Below are 21,989 nucleotides of genomic sequence, written 5' to 3'. Positions count from 1 at the left end.
TCCGTCTCACATCTCAGGAATCAAGGCCGTGGTGATCCTCCCACACACTCCCACTCAGCCCTGAGATGATTTCACGGCCGCGCTGCCTCCTCCCCTCCACACTTTTTACATCAAAGTTAGAAATCGACAAGACACACTTTCTTCAAATCCACTTTATGATTTATGGATTCACTTTTGGCCTTTTTGAATGAGTAAGCAACGTTAAGTCGTAGCCCGCCATCACTCTTCTGACTGTCTGGAGATGTGTTGCCGCCCAGACAGAAACAAACTTAGTCACTTTGAAGAGATATACTTTAAGGGTTTTGTGAGTGGCATATGCATCGACAAATCTTAGTAAGCTTATTATCAAAGTGGAAATAAGGATTTTTGCTTTAACTTTACTTTTAGTTGATTGTAATGACACAGTGGGTGATAAGATTGGGAATGCCTATATATGAGAATAATGAGACATAAATGAGTAGATGGACCCTGTACAACTCTCACTCTGCACGGTAAACATCAAGCTATAAACTGCAGGTGACTGGATTAGCTCAGCATAAAAGCTGGACGTAGCGGGAAATGGCTAAACTGGCTCTGTGCATATAGAATATATATATATCCACAGCACAGAAAATGTGAGGCCCACTAATTGGTTGCAACTATTTCCAGGAGTCTACTTGGATCGTCTAGTTACATCACAGTGACGTGAAGACAAAAAGTCACTGAACCCAGCGGCTGGTCTCCAAGTAGAAACACATACTGCCCTTTACCGTAAACGTATCATCTTTGGCGTGTGTACAGATATGACATTTTAATTAATGAGCTTTTGAGGAGCTTGAAGATGGCTGCTTTCTTCAGTAACTTAGTCTGAATGCTCTGCAGCTTTTCTGCAGAAAACCAACCGTGTGACCCATTTGAAGAGTCGTCCTGGCCAATAATATGGAGCTAAAATGTATATGTATGTATACAAAAATGCCCAAATGCTACAAATTAAGAAAGAGAAGACTTTTGTGTATTGTTTGCCTTTGTGTTTGTATAGCTCAGTGTATTTGTGCAGCAGCACTGACGCACATTTAATGCCGTAAGAGTATTTGTGTGCCAGTTTGTGTTGTATTTTTTAATTAGGACAGGGACACTGAACTCTGCAGAGGACATGTAGTATAATTAGTGTGCTTTCGGTAACAATGTCATTGAAAAGGGGACATTCAGGACAGCAAAGTGCTTTTTAACCCAACACCATTGTTTGTGATGGTCGTACTGTAGCTATTGTGTGGTCGGACATAATCAAGACGCTTTGTCTGCAGCACTGGCTTCTTTTGTGGGTTATTCTCAATGAAAATAATGACCTGTTCATCACTAAACAATGAATTGTATTAGAGATTGCGTCAAACTCCATACTAAAGCTCATGTAGGCAGATCATAATAACTCTCACTGCAAGAAGGGTAGATAAAGATCCACAGTTGAAATGTATACAAAGGTTTGTGTACTACTTAGTTGGTGAAAGTTAGCGAACAAGCTAACTAGCAAATGTTAGTTTCCTATATAACTATCTGTCTAGCAAAAGTTAGCAATCTACTTTACAAGCTAATGTTTGCTTTTTATAGTTAGCTAGCTTAGGTTAGCTCTTTATGTATTTAACAACCGGATTTGTGTCTACAGTTCTGGCAGTGAAAGTATTTGTGCAAAAAATAGTTGGTGTACTTTTTTAAAGCCAACAAGCTGCTCTCATACAGCTAACAGCTTCTCACAGCTCCAAATACGGATTATTTGAAAAAAGTAACCCATATTGGTCATCCAAATGGTTAGTTTCTAGCCTGAAAAGTATTCAAACATGACAATTGTTCATTTAAAAGCCTAACGATGGTTTCTTTAGCAAGTATAGGTTGATAAAGCTATAGGAAAACTGTGCAAAGTAATAGTGAATTGGAAGTACCAACACAACATAAGGCAATGTCGAAGCGCCCTTGAGCAGGCGAAGCATAAGGTGAATAGAAACAGCAGTGCAGAAGTCATGTCAGATGTCAAAATCAAAGAGAGCTGAGAACAAAGGCTGTCCAGTTTTAAAATGCCGTATGTCCTGTGTGAGTACACTGCAGCATTGCACTCGACTCGGATACTCAGTACAGTACAGTAACTTGTAACTTTGGGGCTCCTTCCTGCACTGAGGTTATAAAAGCATGTGTTTATGTTTATGTCATAAAGATTGTCTCATGCAGTTTGTCTTCCCTTTATAAAGAATATCTCACCTTAAGACAATAGGTCACATTAAGTGAGCTGGAAATCTCTTTAGCAGCAGTGATGCTTCATCATCAACACAAACTTCCTGACCTTGTGAAACTCACTATAAGCTCTCCATTGACCTTTTGGTATCATACGAGACTCATTTTGAATGAGCAATCAGTAAATGCCCAAAAGTCAGCCTTTTCAAAAGGACACCATCACCCTCGTCTTGGCTGTCCATTGTTCACTAGCTCCTCTTATTTGTCTCCTCATCCGTCTTCATAAAGCCTTCATCATCATGTTCCTCACCTTACATCACCTTTCCTGCAAAACGGTTCTTACTACTCGCCTTAAATTCTGCTTTTCATTTAATTTATCCGTCGAACACTTGCTCACTTCTCTCATCCACTTCCAACTAGTTCTTCTTCCTCCGTCTATTTTTCTTACCTCTGCAAAAACTCTGCCTGCACTTTATTAAAAGTCACCCTCCAGAGATTGGTTTCTGTATGGACTCTCAGTGGAGACCAGTTATTGAAAGCACACTCTGTTCACATTATGTCACCTCCTTCTCCTTCCTTATCTTTTCCTTTATCTAGCTTTGTCTTTTTATTCTTAATGCCTCCATGAGCCTTTCCTCTCTTCTCTGAGATCATTGGGTTGGCGTCTGAGAGTGATTCAGTTCTTAACTATGAATGCATTCTGAGATATACTGCAGAAACTCCTCGTTATACTAAGCCATGAAACATTTTAATGTCATGTATCATTAGTTTTCATTCACAGCCTCCACATGGGAGCACTGTTCCGGTTTTTAAATCCCTTTTTAACACCCTTCTTTATTGACTCTTCTTCATCTTTTTGCTCTTTTAATCGCTATTATTATTATTAGCATTTACTACTTTTTCACATCACATATCTCAGCCTTTCTCAATACATTGATTAAAATTCTCATTTTTTATTTCCATGCTTTAATCAATTACTTTCTTTTAGTCCATCAAAGCACTGTTTTTAAAGACTCTAGTTAAATGAAGTTTATTGTTATTGTATTGTTATCAGATAAAGACTTGGACTGCTGCCATGTCTGTGCTGTTTGCAGAGAGAAGGTTGAGGCAGATTCTCCGAGGACAGATAATCAACTTTTTCTAGAAAACAACACCTCCGCTGTCTGCAGCCTTTCACACACACACACACACACACACACACACACACACACACACACACACACACACACACACACACACACACACACACACACACACACACACACACACACACACACACACACACACACACACACACACACACACACACACACATCACACACTTGCAGGCTCCCACACAAAGGCAGACAAACAGATTTCATGCACACATGAACATAAATCCACAGAGAGATTACAGGGAATTCACTTTAGTCCCAAAGTTATAAAACTCCCCACTGGGAAATTGGATCTCGCTCTGATGACTTATAGCCTGCAAAAATATGGGGGGATATCTGCACACACACACACATTTAGCATCAGCACTGATGAATGACTGGACACCATGGTGAGCTTGGAGTGATTTTCACAGACACATAGAGTAAATGTGATCCCACTTTCTAAAAAAAGTCTGCACTTCATCAGATTCACAGCACAAGCTCTGTCTGAGTTGAGTGCGATGCTGCAGTGTTCTCACACAGGACATGCAGCATATTTGAAACTGGACACTGTTGTGGAGCCTTTGTTCTCATCTCTCCTTGATTTTGACATCCGACATGGCTTCTGCACTGCTCTTCCCCTTCTCTACAGCGCTTCCACATTGTCTTATAATGTGCTGGTACTTCCTGTTAAGGCATAGTTGTTATTACTTTGCATAGCGTTGCCAGCTTTATCAACCTTCACTTTCCAAACAAACTACATTTAAGCTTTTTAATTAACTGTTATTAAGTGTAAACACTTTTTCAGGTGACTAACCATTGAGTATTCCAATACCTGCTTAGTTTCTCTCAAAAAATGAACATTTGGGAATTTATGTCAATGTTTAGAGCTGTGAGAGCGGCCGTTCTGCTTGAAAAGCACAACGCTTGTACAACTACTCCTTAGGGTGTTAAATAATAACTCTAATTTAGATAATGAGAGCCACTAATTAAGCCATATAGCTAGCTTGATTGCTCAAATTAGCTAGTTAACTGTTCAGATATGTAGGTGTAAGCTAACCTATTCTACCTCCGTGTACTCCTTGATTTCATTGTTTCATGTACATGTTCTAAATCCTTGAAGGCTTTGACCTGAAATACACTTCGTGTTCCCTGTTTAACTTGTGCTCCGTGCCAGATTGTTGTAGCACTTAGAGCTTCACCCTGTGTATTAGAAGTGCTGTACAAATAAACTGGAAAGTGGTTGTAAATGTCATGCATGTAAGCTTTGTAAAGTTACAAATCAAACAAATCCAAAGTCGAAAGATGTTGGGGAGGAACTTTTCAGGGGATATTTGACTGTCCAATAAGCAGATGTGACGAAATATAATAGAAACTCAAGTTCCTCGAGGGCGGACGTTATTATAGTGACCCCCTCGTTCCCTGTGGTGCTGACTTTGGTGTGTCCTTGTAGAGAGCGAAGAGGTCAGAGCCCAGAAGTCACGTCTGTACATGTTCTGCGGTCACATAATAATGCACTCCACCATAGCTGGCTGACTGAAACAGTGCTTTATACTGAAAAAGCGCCATGAAATGCATTGGCCTGTATGTTATCTGGATTAAGTTTTGGCAAACCACAAAAAAAAATGCAGAAGAAAGTGTGTCCCCTGAAACTAATAAGTGTATCATTTCTGGATTTCTCAATAAAACTGGGTCTGGAAATGGAACTTATTAACTCGGTATGTTTCCTAATTATTATAGTGAGGTTATATTATCCTCTTATTTGGCGCTCTGCAGCTGGGTCATCGTGTTCTGGTGTCATCCAGCATTGGTTTCAATAACGGTGTCAGTGCTGAACTGAAATCTACCTGACTACAAGATATAAGACATACATTCACATTCTGTACTTGACTATTTTAACATTGGATGATGTGCCTTTTATCTTGCAAGTAAACACCGGAAATCATCGATCAGTCTTTTTCTTGAGATTCCAGAAATTATACAGTTATTAGTTTTAAGGGGACCCAACACTCTTTATCCTAGTTTTGAAATCATTTTTGAAATCATGTTTAATTAATTTGTTGATGAATGATGAAGTGTTTAGAAGAAGAAGAAGAAGAAGAAGAAGACATACTTTTATTAATCCCTTACAGGGAAATTGCTTTCTCTACTCTGTTGTGTTGACACCCATTAAACACACAGAGGATATACATGCACAAACACAGAGGAAATACATGCACACACAACCACATGCAGAGGAGAGGTGGCAGAGCAGAGAGGCAGCCAGGTACCCGGCACCAAGGGAGCAGATAGAGGTTAGGTGCCTTGCTCAAGGGTACCTCGGCAGTGGCCTAGGAGGAGAACTGGCACCTCTCCAGCTACCAGCTCACTCCATATTTTTTTTTTGGTCCGATCAGGACGTGAACCGGCGACCCTATGTTCCCTAGAGTTGCTGAGCTCTGCTGTGTTGAATAAAGTCACTGTGTTGATGGTCTTGTGTTTATACAGTGACTTACAGTGAAGCAATATTCACGCTTGAGGGAGGCCTCAGGCTGAAATGCTTTAGCAAAGACATTTTAATAAAATATGAAGCTGCTTTGCTTTAATGGTGTGCCACCTTTGTGTAAAACCTTGGACACTCACCTGTAGGAAAACACATACATATTTATATTTATGATATAAATATGCAACAATGCTACAGCTCTTTAATGGATGTTTCCTGTGTGTCCGGCCCCTGCAGGTTGCAGAGCAGCTGATGACCATCGCCTACGAGAGTGGAGTCAACCTGTTCGACACAGCTGAGGTGTACGCCGGCGGCAGGTAGGTGAACTCGCCCCAAACCTGTGGTGGAAAGTACATTGACTCATGACTGTACAATGTTGAGGTACTTCTACTTCAGTATTTGAATGTTTTGTGACTTTATACTTCTAATTCACATCATTTTGGAAGCCAATATTGTACTTTTTACTCTACTACATTTATACTACTTGTTATATTTACAAAAGCAGGAGTTTTACTCGTAACAAAATAACTACTTCTTCCACCGCTGCCTCTAATGACCTTCTCCTGTTTCGCTGTGATCAGGTGCAGAAGTATGTAGCTTCAGGAAGTTTTTTTTAAATTAATGTTTAGCTGGAAGCTTTCGTACGTGCCGAGAAAATAATTTGTTTTATTGTACCGAAAAACAGCCAGCAGGTCTGGAGTGTTATGCAATATGCAATTATTCATGACTTTAGAAAAAGTGTTTTCACATGCCCTATATATTTAGGCTTGATACGTAACCAACTTAACAGAGAATCACTGAAGGTTTTATGTGGAGTAATAAGATGTGATTATGTTGGCTGTTTGCTTGAAGAAACCTGAGCCGGTGCCTTCGGATATTATTTGAACATGATACAAAATTATAATATCGAATGTAAAACTAATCTGTAAGATTAAAGGAATGTATTTTGGATTTGTATGTAAGCACAAAGTGCATTGCATCTCTCACTAATTAGCAGAATCTGATAGTTATTGTGTTTTATTTATTGACGTCTCATGACTGAGTCTGATGCAAACATGAGGCAAATCAAGCAAAACACCTTTCCTGCTGGCGCCAGCTTTCAGGACAAATGAGAGGATATTTATCATTTTTTTCTTAGCATTCAAAAGTTTGACTTTTTAAAATCACAGCGACAAAACATTTTTTTAAATTGGAGAAATTAAATTGTATTGTCTGAGTTTGATCTTTCTACATTTAATCATCAGAAGGCTTTAGCTTTACGAGAATACATAAACAAAATATGAAACATCTGTCAAAGAAACGCTGCACTTTTTAATGCACCATATATTTGCCTATTTATGGACAAAATGGTTTGCCATCTTTTTGTAATGCACAGGGGTTTGTTTAGTTTGATGGTGAAGAATTGCAAGGGCGATATTGTGGAGGGCGTGTGTCTGTGACTACATTTTAATAACGCTACCTCATTTATATTGCCTTGCAGGGCCGAAGTCATACTAGGAAACATCATCAAGAAGAAATGCTGGAGGTAATGATGACATCAATGTGTGTAATGGCTTCATCAATTTTTGTTGTGAGAGAAATATTTTATTATTTTTATATATGAAGAAGGACGATGTGAACGCATGGTTAATGAAGCAACGAAAGAATAGTTTGAGTTTTATTTTCATTTCTTTAAATAAGACTGCATAATGTATTTACAGTAATTGTGTGTTTCTACACACCCAGACATATTGCATCACAGAACAGCAGCATGAAAAAGTATAAAGATAAGTCTGTAGGCATTTGCAGTTTCATCCAATCTCAAATATTCCCTTTAAGGATTTATAAACTTGCTCAGTCTTTCTTTTTTATAATTGATCAACTCAGTAGGATATGTGGAAGACAGACTTACAGTTACATCAAAGGAAGTAATTGAAAGAAATAGGAAGATGCTAATGAATCCTCTGCATGTCAGTATGAAGCAGCGGCTTTCACATTTCGTAGTCTAATTCATCTTATGCTGCGCACATTGCCTTTTTTGTGTATTGGTATTATGGTTTTAGCGCAATTGCTATTACTTTGCATAGCGTCGCAAGCTCAAAATCAACCTTTATTTACAAAAGAAACTTTGAACAAACTATTATTAACACTTTTCTGTCAAGAAACAAACCATTTAGATTACAAATATGTGAATAGTTACATACATAAATAACACATATTTCAGAATTAACTCTGTAGGGCTGTAGGAGTTGCTAGCTGTATGAGACCAGCTGGTCGGCTTAAATAAAGCATGTCAATTAAAAAAAGTTTTTAGAATGACTGTCATGCCTAAACTGTAGACACAGCAAGTCTAAGGGTGTTAAAAATAATTATAATTTAAACTATGAGAGATTAGGCGACATAAGCTACATAGCTGACTATCGCTAGCTAGCTTTGCAGAAGGATAGCAAACGTCAGCTTTGATGGCTAGATGGCTAGATAGACAGACAGACAGACAGACAGACAGACAGACAGATACATAACTTTCACCATCCAGATTGTTACATAGATAGCTAACATTCGCTAGTTAGCTAGATGGCTAACGTTCCTTAGCTTAATAGCACACTGACAGGTTGATTAAGTTTGTTCTCTAAGTTAACTTGTTTTTATAAATGTCCACACTGTGAGCCTTTGTCTCCCCTTCTGGCAGTGAGAGTTATTATAAACTGTTAACATGAGCTGTAGTATGGAGACTGACTGGCTAGTGTGTTTTGGTACTTTTGTAGCTTCTCATAGCAGAGCAATCTACACCACAAAACACTACAGAATAATAATAAAGAAATGAGATTTTGGGCCTTTTTAATACATCATACTGCCAGCCATAACCAGAGGATGGATATGGTACTGTAAAACCATCCTATCATCAATGCTCTATACATTTTCTCAAATAAAATGATTTTGTTTATAATGCTGCTGCTAGTGCTAAACCGGACGAGCGGTGTTTGAACCGGAAGAGAAAAGGGACGGGGCTACGCTTACTCACATATCAATGCTTAAGACTTCAAATGAATTCACCTCATTGACAGTGAGAATAGCTGATTTTGGTTTTAACTAAACTAAGCAGAGAGCAGGATCAGCACCGCAGGACGTTAACACATAAGATGTGCTAGCAAGGACGAGATGAGATTACACTGACTAGGCACAACGCATGATGTATCACTCATTCTGCTGCCTCTCTTCCTCTGTCTTTCTGTATCCATCTCCTCTCAGGCGATCCAGCTTGGTCATCACGACTAAACTTTACTGGGGAGGAAAGTAAGTCACTTTCTGACCTGTCCTTCAGATACCTGAAGGGAGACTTTCTGATCTTTCTGAAATGTGTCAGTGTGGATTAAGAACTATTACCCTGGATAAACGGCCAGCATTCATATATTCTGTAACTTTCAGCACTTTCTATTTCTAGCAACATCACGTAGAGTCACCATTACAATACAATAAAAAGAGACACACACACACACACACACACACACACACACACACACACACACACACACACACACACACACACACACACACACACACACACACACACACACACACACACACACACAGACTCTGTCCTTGGTGGAGCCTGTGCAGCTGGGTATGGTGATAAGGCTGAAGTTATACCTTCATCCCCGTGAGGAAGATTCACTCGTCCTCCTCCTCTCTCCTACAGAGTTTTGAAGCGTAACGGTTAAAGTGCTCTGAACCATTTACATAAAATAAGCTTGATGTGCACATTCTCATGTCAGGCCCTCCAGCCGGGGTCAAAAAGTGTCTTTAAATGACTTTCAGTCTGCTCAAAGAGATATATGGCTGATGTTTGAAAGGTGATTTGGTAGCAGGAAGTTTAAATAGTATAGAAGATTTTTTTTTTAAATGCACAAACATTGCAGCCTGCATAGTGTAGAATAAAAACTCATACTGTCCATTCATTTATTTACTTGTATTACACTTTGCAACAATGACCTACATTTAAAAATATGGATAATCATTTAAAAAACTGATTAATAATAATAATTAAAATAATAACCAAATAAAATAAATAATAATATTCATAATAAATACATTTAAAATTCATAAACACAATCAAAGGTTTTTAAAAATTACATTGAAGCTTATAGTTGGTTTGTGCTTGTCCCATCAGAGCAGAGACGGAGAGAGGGCTGTCCAGGAAACACATTATTGAAGGTAAGACACACACACACACACAAGCAAAAATGAACACAAGAAGATCTTTTGACTTTTTCAATTACGACATACCTTAAATAAATGTCCTTTTCCTTTATTATCTCTATTATGTATGTCTCTCCCCTCCTGTGTGTCCCAGGTCTGAAGGGCTCTCTACAGAGGATGCAGTTGGAGTATGTGGATGTAGTTTTCGCCAACCGGCCCGACAGCAATACCCCCATGGAGGGTGAGTCAGACAATCAAAATCTGATCATCTTACCACAAACACGATATGAAATCTAATTATAAGGGTATAAAGTTACCTTTTTCTCTACCCTGATTACGTAACTCCAAGTACCCAAGTTTTACACTCTGTTTTATTTTCTGACTTGTTTTATCACCCAGAAGTTCTGGCAAGTAGCATTTAAATGTGAGCGCAGTTCAGCATGTAGCAGGATCTGGAAGACAGCCGAGCAGAGAGAGGGATGTAGAGAAGGACACATAATTATTAACTCTCTGCTTAATGCTGTGTTATTTCCCTCGGCAGGACGGTATTTAGTGAGGCATCTGTGTTACAGGTTGTCCATCGCCTCTACGATTTTAAAGGGGAAAACATTTTTACTTCCCTTCATTGTTTCTCTGACCTTGTATTCCTTCAGAGTCTGTCTTCCTGCCAGGAGCTGGTTAGTGAAATAAGAGAGCACTGCCTCGGTGAAGGATGGCGGTGTAATTGGAGAGAGTGCAGGGCGATGATGAATAACCTTAATGACAGTCCTAATCCAGTTTTTGTTGGCCCTGACTTCTGTTGGCGCACAGTCAGCAGTGTTGGAGCTAATTGCGTCATTAAAAATGCAGCGGCCTGAGTGTGATCTGAGGGGCTTCAGTGTGAGAGCTTGTTAGTGTGTACTGGAGTTGTAAGTGTCGCTGATGAGCCGTCAGCAGGAGGCAGGTGGCCTTTGAGGAGGTTTTTACTTAACTTCATCTGTGCGTTACAAAACTGAAACGAGATTAAGAAGTTTGTTAACTCATACTGTATATCAGACTCCTATTTATGAAATGTTTTTGGGAAAGCTTGCAAACTTCTTTTGTGATCTGTCAAATATACCTAACTCTTTTTTCTCCTCATTGACAAATTGATTGTTTCTTTTCTTAACATTTGTAGTTGTTGATGATGTAAATGGAGCTGCTGTGGTTAAAGAAACATTTCAGACTTAATCCGACCATGAATATCATATTGCATGCCATTGTCACTGACACTGTGTGTGTGTGTGTGTGTGTGTGTGTGTGTGTGTGTGTGTGTGTGTGTGTGTGTGTGTGTGTGTGTGTGTGTGTGTGTGTGTGTGTGTGTGTGTGTGTGTGTGTGTGTGTGTGTGTGTGTGTGTGTGTGTGTGTGTGTGTGTGTGTGTGTGTGTGTGTGTGTGTGTGTGTGTGTGTGTGTGTGTGTGTGTGTGTGTGTCTCTGCAGAGATTGTCCGGGCCATGACTTACGTGATCAACCAGGGCATGGCGATGTACTGGGGGACGTCTCGGTGGACGGCCATGGAGATCATGGTGAGCGGCACGGAGCTAAACTCATACATCACTATGTAACACTCGTGCTTCCATTAGCTAGAGCTCCAACACATTGTAGGCTAAGGGGCGGGACATCTCTAAGCGGTTGACCAATCACAACAGCGATGGCCAGCTAAAAATTGTTTGGTGTGAAAGTTGGAGGAAAGTAAGCGTGTTCTTTTCGGCACAGTGGATTCGTCCATCTTTGTTTCCTCTTCCTGTCAGAAACAATCTACCTTCTGTTTCAACTCCCGCCAAAGTGACGAATACAGAAACATGACGCCTCAGCAGTGTTATGAAATGCACTCGTGCCTGAAGTGACACTCAAGGCCCGTACACCCGTTCTCTCCTCTCTTTTTTCTCTCTCGCTGTGATCTCTTCCTCCCCCTCCATGTGTTGACATCCTCTCTCTGTGATCACAGCTATAAAAAGGGGAGCAGATATCTTTGTAGAACACGAGCCCAGATGAAAGCTGTGTAATTTAGATAGCATCAATAAAGGCGGGGGGTAAACACGGATCCTCAGTGTACGTGACAAGCAGTACAGTACACACACACACACACACACACACACACACACACACACACACACACACACACACACACACACACACACACACCAAGAGGTTGCTGCAAAAATGGGAAACATGTCATTTGTAAGTGGGCTGATTGCACCCACATTATCCTTGCGTCGCTAAATATATTCCCCCGACGCGTTTCACCTGCAAACTGAGAGGGGGAATGTTAAAAGAGCCCAACATCTTCATGTGCGTTTCCTCCTGAAGGACACATGCTAATGCAGATAACAGGGTATAGAGGGGAATTTGAATATGATGCCTCGGAGAGCTGTGATATGGAATATTGATTGGGTTACTTACCGTGAGCCCTGCATTTTGATTTGTGCCATGCGAAGCTCCTTCAAGCTGATTAACACTTTCCTCTTCCCTGGGTTTAACCCATCACTATCTAAAGGTCCTACTATCATCCCGTACTTTAAAATGTATTCAGCTACAATTACTAGTTACCTGGGAAGAAAGCAATCAGTAATCTCATCTGAGTATCACAATATAAATGTAATATAACCTGATTACTTCACATTACTTTTGGATAACCTCAATGTCAAATGCAATGCAGATAAGTGCAAGAGAAATAAACATCTAATATGTATATATATGCAAGACAAGAGAACAATGTGAACCTGCAGAAGAATAAACCAGTGTATTTAGTATTACAGTGGCCATATTATGCTCATTTTTAGGTTCATATTAGTATTTTAAGTCATAATGATATACTTATGTATGTAGCACTTAGCAAAGTAGCACTTACAATGGTTTGGCTAATTGAAACCTAATGTACCTGCAGGATTCTTGTTTTCTCTCTTGATTGAATGCACTTATTGTAAGTCGCTTTGGAAGAAAAGCTAAATGTGTACGTAAAAGGGTAATTCTGCAGTGAGATTCATCTTTTCATGAACTCTCTCTCTCACTTTTTATCTGAAGGAGGCGTATTCTGTGGCACGGCAGTTTAATCTGATCCCTCCGGTGTGTGAGCAGGCAGAGTATCATCTCTTCCAGAGGGAGAAGGTGGAAGTACAACTGCCTGAACTGTACCACAAGATAGGCAAGTATTCTCTGTGTGTGTGTCTAGTCAAGTTTAATAATATATATAGCACAATAATACACATTTATCTGAGGGGGCTTTACAGACTTGTTCAACAAAACATGAATGACAGACTAAAAATGTACGAATAAAACTTCAAGGTAGACAATCCAAATGATAATCAACGATCATGTGAACATACATAATAAAAGCATCAGGGAAGATGTTCGAGGCAAGCTTGGTTAAGAAAAACAGTCTGTCTCCCTGCGGCTGGAGCTGCGGCGACAGCAACATAACTTAAAATGACAGCAGCACTGATCGAGGTTTTCTCCGTGGTGACAGGAGTCGGGGCGATGACGTGGTCCCCGCTGGCGTGTGGCATCATCACAGGAAAATATGAAAACGGCATTCCTGAATCTTCCAGGGCTTCCATGAAGGTATGGAAGATTAATTAACCTTATCCTGATTGTTTTATTCCACATTAACGTGAAGGTTACTCTTTTCCCAAACTAGAATACAAGTAAGACGTTTAAAGCTGAACATATTTGACCTTTAAATCTACTTCAGGTATTGTCAACATCAAGGAGGGCTAGTAAAATCTGAAACCTGGGACTCATGAAGAAATCTTAATAAATGACCCTGTGTTCCCAAGCTGCTGAAGCTGTTAACGTGTTATTGTATCAAGACCTCATAGATAATCAGTGCTCTCTCATAGACCTGGTACAGAGAGTGTTTTATAACCTGGAGAGCCCCAACACTCACTGATATATTGGGCACATGATTACTGCTGTTATCCTTCTTACCAAGTTGTTTTCGACAGTAACTTGTCTTTTTTATTTAGTTTTCCTGCCTCCTGCCTACAGGGCTGTCAGAAGGAGCCACAATAGGTTCCAGAGCACATCAGACATGTTTCTGGAATAGTTTGAGGTGTTTTTGTCACTCTAATGTGTGCAAGTAGTTCCCTCAATTCTCCGCAACCTAACTTGCTACATGCTAATGCTATCTTCATCAGCCACACCAGCTATCTAAACAGTAAAAGAAGAATACAGTGAAGGCAATATTTGTGTGTAAAACACAACATTTTGTGACCTTTAAGACAAGAGAAACAATCTGCCAACGCAGCGGAAAATTATTAAAAGTACATTTGTTTGTTTAAAGTTTAAATCATTTTGCTGGAGAAATTTTAAAGAAAAATATATTTAGGGGAGTTAATTATAGAAAGAAATACAATGAACAACATTGTAATATATATATTTGTTTAACACACAAGAAAGGTTCCTCTCAAATCCTTATATTAAATTCTAAATATCCCTCAAAGTAAACCTCTCCTTACTCAGCCTTGCTCTGTCGAAAAGGGAAAGTAATATGCCGACCGTCCCTTCTTGGGTGCATTTAACAACACGGTAGTTTAATATAAACACATTTCTATTTGTATAGTCAGTCATTTTTAATTTACTCTTAATTACCTTCTGTCTTTCATTATCTCCATACACACCTCCTGGCCCTCTGCTTTTTGTTTCTTCTTCACTCCTGTGTCTCTCCTCTCCTTCCTCCTGCAGTCGTATCAGTGGTTGAAGGAGAAAATAGTGAGTGAAGATGGAAGGAAGCAACAGGCCAAGCTGAAAGAGCTGAACCACATCGCAGAGAAGATGGTGTGCACGCTGCCTCAGCTGGCTGTGGGTAAGACTTCAGCTCCTTACAGCCAATACACTCTTTCTAAATGTTCGAATAACACTGTTATCCTGCTGGTAATCTCCAAGTGTTAGAAATGTACATTTTATCTGTTACTCCCCAAGCCTGTATGGCATGTATAACTGTCTTCTGTAAAACCTGTAATAGATTAATGTAACGAGGTATGAATAATAAGCAGCAGTGCGCCATCAAGTGGCCGCTACATGAATAACATCCTCTCTCTGCAGCGTGGTGTCTAAGAAATGAAGGAGTGAGCTCGGTTCTCCTGGGAACATCCAACCCTGAGCAGCTCACTGAAAACCTCGGAGCCATACAGGTGGGAACACAGCTGTTTAACCTGCCTGCTTAGTTTCTTCAGCAGCATCTCCCACTACCCTCAAGCTAAAATTGATTTATAGATCAATAAGCCCCCCCCCCTCACTTCCTCCCTTCCAGGATTATTAAAGGAGTCCTTCTTACCTGTCATGTAGTGTGCTATATAGGTTTTAGTGCAGGGGTCACCAACCTTTGCTACCTGAAGAAACTCTATGGAAGGCTACTTGTTTGATATAATATTTCTGAAGAATAAATAATAAATAAATAAATGTGCCAACTTTTTTTTTGTACACACTAATTCCCTATTTGTGAAACTGACTGCTCTCTGGTTTCAGACAGAGGGTGAAAACAGGTGCTGCAGCACAGGCAGTATGAGAAAAATAAAGAGCTTTTTGAACAGTAAAGCATGGAGACATGTCCCAATAGAGGCACTAAATACTAATATGAACCTGAAAATGATCATAACATGTCCTCTTTTAATAAAAACGTCTTTATGTTTTTGCTCAGGTCCTTCCTAAGATGACATCTCACGTGGTGTCAGAAATCGACCACATCCTGGGCAACAGGCCGTACAGTAAGAAGGATTACCGCTCTTAGACCAGCCTCCCTTGATCACCTAACTACGTCACCATACTGCTACCATGGACCCGCCGCTGTTCAATGTTCACGGTTCTCTACTTTGGCCACGACTCGGCTCTAGCTCACTTCAGCCTGGAACAGAAAGCCTCGTCCCACTCAGATCCCGGGTTCCTCTCAGGTCCAGCTGAGCCAAGAGACGCTTCACAACCTCAGCTTCTTTGCAGCCTCAAAACTCCCCCCAAAACCCCTTTCAGCGTCCGTCCATTCAAAAATAACTATGCAGAGCTTAGTTTTACCCATACTTATTTATTCCGAGCGTATCCCTTCAGTTTATTTATTTAGAAATGTAATTAAATACATTTTCCAGCTCAAGTCACAAAGCAAGAACAGCTCTCAATAACTTGTGGTAGACATGTGCAGTTGGGATTTCAACTGTAAAGTATTACTAATTGGGATGTTGTCAGTAAAGTATTGAAAAAGTAAGTATTAAGTAAAAGTGCCTTGTTCAAGGGCACCTTGATAGTAGTTGTTGTTATGATATGCTGCTTCCCATCCTCTCAATTACTCATCCTCTGTAAGTAATTTAATTTAAGCACAAAATTCATCCTGAAGAAACCGCTCTACCACAAGCTGAAAACATCAATAAAAGCACCTTTTATTAAATATTAAAGGTATCTTAGCAAAGTACACATGAAGGAGCCTCAGTTGCATGAACACCCCTAGAGTTAGACAGCGCTATCATTAAATTGTTATGCAGCGCAGCAGAAAAATGACCATGCGAGCTCATTACTGTTCACCTCTCGTGTCAGAGGTGCACGCTCGTGTCGAGAGATAAAATGTTTTTCCCAGGAGCTTTAGCAATGACAATGCTCTTGACCTTTTTTGGATGAGGCCTCGACAAAACATTTCCCTATTAGCTTGAATTAGCTTCTACCAAATGTACTCAGTCCTGTATTCAGTATAGCACAGATAGTTATTCAGTAGATGTTCTAGGCTGCAAACCCTGAGTGTTATTAACCAGCAGGTGCATGTTCCTCCTGCGACAGTGTGCCTCTGTTTACTTTTCTACAAAGCACATCAGAAAGGATTTTGAGCAGAAATGCTGCAGGCGTGTCTGCAAGCAACGGATTGTGGGACGTTGTTGTGATGGGAGAGAGTGAAGCATGTCGCCCCCGTGTGGTCTTTCCCAGGAACTGCTGCTCTGCTCCAGTAGATTCTAGAAGAGAGAAATAACGCAAATTATTTTGCGAAAGACGTGGACTACTTTTCTCTCGGTTTGCTTTCATTACAGAGACATGTATCTCCTGTTCTGCCTGTGAACTGAACCTGCACTGCTGAATGAACCCTGCAGAAAAGGATTAAATGTAATGAAAGGATGACTACATCCTGGCCGACATTGGTTATGATAACTGCAAAATATTGCTTGTTTATGGCTCAAAAGACGCATAGGTATGTGACAAAAAAAATAGGACAGTATTTATTGTAGAGTAGATAAATGATAGAACTTTATTTTGACATTTTGTCTTGAGAAAAATGGGGATTTTACGTGTACAAAGCATACCTTGTAACATAAGCAAAACCATGAAGAAGCCTCCCGTGCAGATGAGGACTTCACAGTACTGTATGGCTGATATATAATATATAAATAAGATGTAAATACAGTTATTTTGTTGCTCTTCAGTAGGATTACTGCTTCAGTGTTTCAGTCTCTCTTCATACAGTCCTCCTCCAGCCTAACTTCACACAGTATTCATTTCTGGTGTGTGGACATTATTTATAGTATTTATAAGGATTAAAGGGTCTGTTTTTTTTGTTTTTGTTTCTTGCATTGTCAGCCTAGGAAATCTGTACTAACAGTGGCATTATTTAAAGAAGGCGCACCATCTTTATCTCAGCTTGTGTATTGCCTTCATGCTGTTTCTTTTTCATCCGGAAAACAAGCCATCACAGAGAGCAGAAATGTTGACCATGTTTCCGTTGAGTCACTTTTCCTCTATGTACATTTGTTGACTTGTAGCATAAACACCCTTCAGATTCTGATCAAAGGAAATGCTACCCCATGCAGACTTTAACCAGAAATAATAAATATTGGAACAAAGCATCAAAAAGCAGTGTTTGGCTCACAGCTTAAGAAATCTGGCACTATTTGTTGACAGTGACGGTGTGTTTTCAAATGTGGGCTATATATTAAAATAGCAATGGATGACATCTATCACTCCTGGTGGTAAATTGTGTTGTTTTGGTTTGTTGCAAGTCAACAAGCCTCCTCTCTGTTAGTCAGTGACCATATTTGTGTGGAGACTTCTTCACCCGATATAGTGCCTTGGCATGACTCCCATTTCAGAAAGAAATAAAATCAGCGATGTCTTTCATTGCAAGTTGTTAAACGGTGTTTGGATTCTGTCCTGCAAACAAAGAGATTTCAAAACGATATGTATTCAGATTCTTGTATTACAATTATCAAGATAATTACACGACTACATACTAAATAAATTAAGAAATGTACCTTAAAATTAGGTATAACAAAACAGGAATTAGCACCCCTGTCTTCTCAGTCTGACCCTACAGGTTTTTTTGTTTTTTTTAAGAGTGTACACCATTATCTTTGTTCCATCCTGGCCTTCATTTAAGAACAACACATTTTATGGGGACAGTTATACACCCCATAGGAGACAAAATGAATATTGGAACCAATAAAATGAATTGTAAGGCATTAATACAGTAGAATTGTTAGGGTGTTCGCCTAAATTGGTAACTGAGAAAATAGTAAAGCAGCAACTAAGATGAATAATTGATGAATCAGTGTCTACAACATGCCAGAAAATTGTAAAAAAAAAATGTCCATCCCAGTTTTTTCAGTCCAAGGTGATTTTTTTGACATATTTTACATGAGAAATTTAGTTAAATTAATAATCAAAATGTTGTAAAAATGATTAGCACTTTTTTTTCTGTGCTAATAAGTTGAACTGTTGCAGCTCTAGAAAATATTTACTTGTTTAAAAATGTCACTATGGATGCCAAAATGGAACAAAGCGAAGAAATGAAAACAATATATGGCTTTATTTTCTACTTTAACACAATAGCTTCTGTTTTTGTAGCAAGTCAAGTCATTTATTCCACTGTACTTTGGGGATGGGAACGACTTAACATTTTTTAAATTGTTCTGTTGAACTGACGTGCAAACCATCAGTGTTTCTCTCCTGATCAGTGTTTTCTCTGTAAATAGTCAATATGAAAGTGTGATTATAAATAAATGCATTGCCAACGGAAACAGCAGTGTCTCACTTTTTTGTCAAACTATATTAAAAGGAGCTCTTCAACCCAAAATTAAAACTAAAAAAGATCCTTTATATAAATCATTAAATAGCACTTAGGTAAAATATATATTTTGGATTTGTGGTGAACTGTTCTTTTCATATCCTTGAATGGCACACACACACGAGATCAACACAGAGGAAAGTATACCTGGTGTCTTTATTTGTTACAAAAAACAGACCTGGAGAAGCACCTCCAGACATTTGATCATGAATTTCATGAAGTTGAAATGTGATATTTCGTTCCCTCAAACCCCATTCCTAACTTAAGTGAAAAACAAAATAGTGTACACCCACTTCCTAACCCAATCCCACCCCTTCACCCCTCCAGCTATTATTTCATAATTTGTTCCTCCTTTACTTGGAGCCAGTGGACAGCAGAGCGATGAGTCCTGAGGAGGCACTGATTGACAGGATGTAGTTCCTGGAGAGACGTGGAGTTAAGGTAAAAAACAGTCATGGACAGAGTGATAGTGAAAAGTGTAAGATGCATCCTGCTTATATATACAGATATAATACAGTGTGATTGAAAGGATACACGGTGGGGTTGAAGTTCTTGAGCAGGAAGAAGGAGGCGACGATGACGAGCACCAGGAAGAGGGTGTTGTTGTAGAAGATGGAGAAGGTGGTGGCTTCGTAGTCAGCGACCTCGTTCTTCTTCCACAGGATCCTGGGAACACAGGGAAATCAAAAAGTTCATGGTCAAGTAAAAATAAAGTACAGTCAGCCACAGTCTATATGGCTAGTGTGATTCAAAGTGACATTTATAGTTTGGGTTTGTTTCCTATTCTGTCTGGTTCAGTTTTACAGTGCTCAGATTAAAGTGGATTAACTGCTGAGGGGTGCATAAGAGGCTGGAAGGGAGTTAGCGTCTTTCTTATTGGTCAGAAAATAAATGTTGACTTGTGAGGGTGCCCTCAAACAACAGGCTTTAAATCTGTATCAGAGTAACTACACATGTAGAGAAGTTATGTTTGCGAAGTTAAATCTATTATAATATTTTAAGTGTTGTTGTTTTTCCAAACACTATTTGCTGTGCGCAGCTCTTTGACAACACTTTAAAAAGTCAAAGAGCACAGGTGCAAACGTCCAGCACAACACATTGTATTTGAAGTTTCGCTTAAAAAGATGATTGATATTTCACCTCTCGTCTTTCTCCTTGCGGGACATCTTGCGGTTGTCTGCCTCGGACAACTTCCTTGTCACCTCCTTGGAGACGGCATCCTCTCGCTTCTGGGCGACTCTGGAGGGTGAGGAGAGAAAAATTTGTCAGGCTTCGAAAATACAAAGCAGTGTGGCCCAAAGCCTTTCATGCGAGTTAACAGAGATTGGCTTTTAAGACAGATAAATGCAGATCTATGCAAACAAGATGACCCTTCTTTGATTACATATATACTTTTCTTTAACAAACAGTTGACAGTTATCATTACCAGATTATAACTTAGTTTCAAAGTTTTTTTTCTATTGAAATAACTTTATTAAATCCAAAGAAACTACACAGGAAAGAGATGCTTCAGAGTGTGTTAATGCTTCTTACTTGTGCTTGAGAACAAACTTGACGTTCTTGTAGGCGAAGGCCACCAGGTAGGTGCTGACCAGAGTCATCACAGCGTACAAAACTGCAGACTGGACAAGGTCCATGTGCCAGATCCTCCAGAACAGCCCTAAAAAAGATAAGAGTCGGTCAATAACAGTGAAGTGATCAAGTCAGTAGATATACATCACGCTTGTTAAATACATGTTACAATCCAGATGTTCTCCTGTGTCTTAACTGCTGCAGAGTGAGGATTAGAAGTTAAACCTTGGACGTTTTGTAATGTTTACAAAAAAGTCAAACAATGAGTATTACAAAGACTCGCAGCTAATCATACCGTTTATAACTATAAGGATAGCCTGCATCCTAGGAAGAAGTATTCAGATTCTTTACTTGAGTAAGACTAAGAATACCACACTGCAAAAATACCTAATTTCAAGTTAAAGTACTTTATTAAAAGCATTTTCCAAAGTATTGTGTTTCAAAATCCTAATTTATGAAGAGGCGAGTAAATAAATCTGTAAAATAAATGAAGTGGATTAAAAAGTACAACATTTGCTCAGCAGAAGTATAGTGTAAAGTATACAATGAAAACACTCTGGTAAAGTAAAAGTACCTCAAATGTGTACTTGAGTAAATGTACTGCTTGCATTTAAACCTACAGTAACTTGACATCAGAGTTAGCATTAGCATACCACAGTCAATCATACTGATTATCATGGGTTACTATATTCTTCTGTCTATGAAAGTATATGAGGTATTACATTTAATTGAGGTTATGCATAATTACATAATTTAACTATTTTTCCTATTTCTCTCTCATGGAGTCAGTGTTAGCTTCTGTTAGCTCCTGTTAGCTCCTGATACTCACAGATTGGGATGGCAGAAACGATGAGAGCGTTTCCGTAGAACAGCGCGGTGGATTTGGCGGAGAGGTTTCTGCTGAAGTCCTGGAGGAGAAGGTCTTCCTCGGACTGCTGCTTGCTGCTGCCTTTAGGAGCCATGTTTCTGCGGATTCACCGGTCTGTGTTGCTGCTGAGCACCGGACAGAAGAGGACTACTGACACGTAGAGAGTGAGGAGAAGAGGGACGCGTCAGCATAAACCCGGAAATACAACGTCTCTCTACTTCTTCTTCTTCGTTTCTGATTCAGGCTTTCCCGCTCACTGCTGCCCCCCACCGGAAGACAGCGGGATTGGACACGTTTTCCCATCACTACAGGGTAAGTTTGAGCCCAAAAAACGATATTTCCCCACTATGAAATCAGGCTTATTGGAAACGTTTCTAAAAATGTAATGTGGGTAATGAAGCAATGTCCCACAGTTACATTACATTTGATTTTGCTGACGCTTTTATCCAAAGTGACTTACAACAAGTGCAAAAACCATAGCGATATAACTTAAAACAAAAAGGAAAGCCAGTC

General features: G+C 39.5%; 2 protein-coding genes across 4 annotated transcripts in view; one reads left to right on the top strand and one right to left on the bottom strand.

The window, feature by feature from the left end:
• Positions 1-18,989, top strand: part of kcnab1a (potassium voltage-gated channel subfamily A regulatory beta subunit 1a) — a 98,952-nt gene extending 79,963 nt beyond the window's left edge. For all 3 annotated transcript variants that reach the window (XM_063907194.1, XM_063907195.1, XM_063907196.1), the window contains exons 4-14: positions 6,052-6,131; positions 7,295-7,339; positions 9,043-9,087; positions 9,962-10,005; positions 10,145-10,231; positions 11,449-11,534; positions 13,033-13,153; positions 13,475-13,569; positions 14,692-14,812; positions 15,052-15,140; positions 15,647-18,989. In XM_063907194.1, the coding sequence (XP_063763264.1) occupies positions 6,052-6,131; positions 7,295-7,339; positions 9,043-9,087; positions 9,962-10,005; positions 10,145-10,231; positions 11,449-11,534; positions 13,033-13,153; positions 13,475-13,569; positions 14,692-14,812; positions 15,052-15,140; positions 15,647-15,736 (903 nt within the window). In that variant the 3' untranslated portion in view covers positions 15,737-18,989. The remainder of the gene's footprint in view (positions 1-6,051; positions 6,132-7,294; positions 7,340-9,042; positions 9,088-9,961; positions 10,006-10,144; positions 10,232-11,448; positions 11,535-13,032; positions 13,154-13,474; positions 13,570-14,691; positions 14,813-15,051; positions 15,141-15,646) is intronic.
• Positions 18,990-19,173: 184 nt separating this feature from the next.
• Positions 19,174-21,695, bottom strand: ssr3 (signal sequence receptor, gamma). The gene is made up of 5 exons (XM_063907197.1): positions 21,438-21,695; positions 20,570-20,696; positions 20,177-20,275; positions 19,571-19,702; positions 19,174-19,456 (listed from the first exon to the last, which is right to left on the bottom strand). The coding sequence occupies exons 1-5, from the start codon at positions 21,568-21,570 to the stop codon at positions 19,390-19,392; spliced, it is 558 nt and encodes a 185-aa protein (XP_063763267.1). The 5' UTR covers positions 21,571-21,695; the 3' UTR covers positions 19,174-19,389.
• Positions 21,696-21,989: the final 294 nt, after the last annotated feature.

The sequence above is a fragment of the Eleginops maclovinus genome, chromosome 18 (genome assembly GCF_036324505.1).
Source record: "Eleginops maclovinus isolate JMC-PN-2008 ecotype Puerto Natales chromosome 18, JC_Emac_rtc_rv5, whole genome shotgun sequence".
Lineage (NCBI taxonomy): Eukaryota > Metazoa > Chordata > Actinopteri > Perciformes > Eleginopidae > Eleginops > Eleginops maclovinus.
This window is presented reverse-complemented; position numbering and strand designations above follow the sequence as displayed.

Excerpts from the sequence above, each read along its gene's own strand:
- ssr3 (XM_063907197.1), bottom strand. The coding sequence starts at position 21,570 with ATGGCTCCTAAAGGCAGCAGCAAGCAGCAGTCCGAGGAAGACCTTCTC. Across the intron at positions 20,697-21,437 it reads CGTTTCTGCCATCCCAATCT|GGCTGTTCTGGAGGATCTGG; the intron begins GTGAGTATCAGG and ends TATCTTTTTTAG. Across the intron at positions 19,703-20,176 it reads CGCAAGGAGAAAGACGAGAG|GATCCTGTGGAAGAAGAACG; the intron begins GTGAAATATCAA and ends CTGTGTTCCCAG.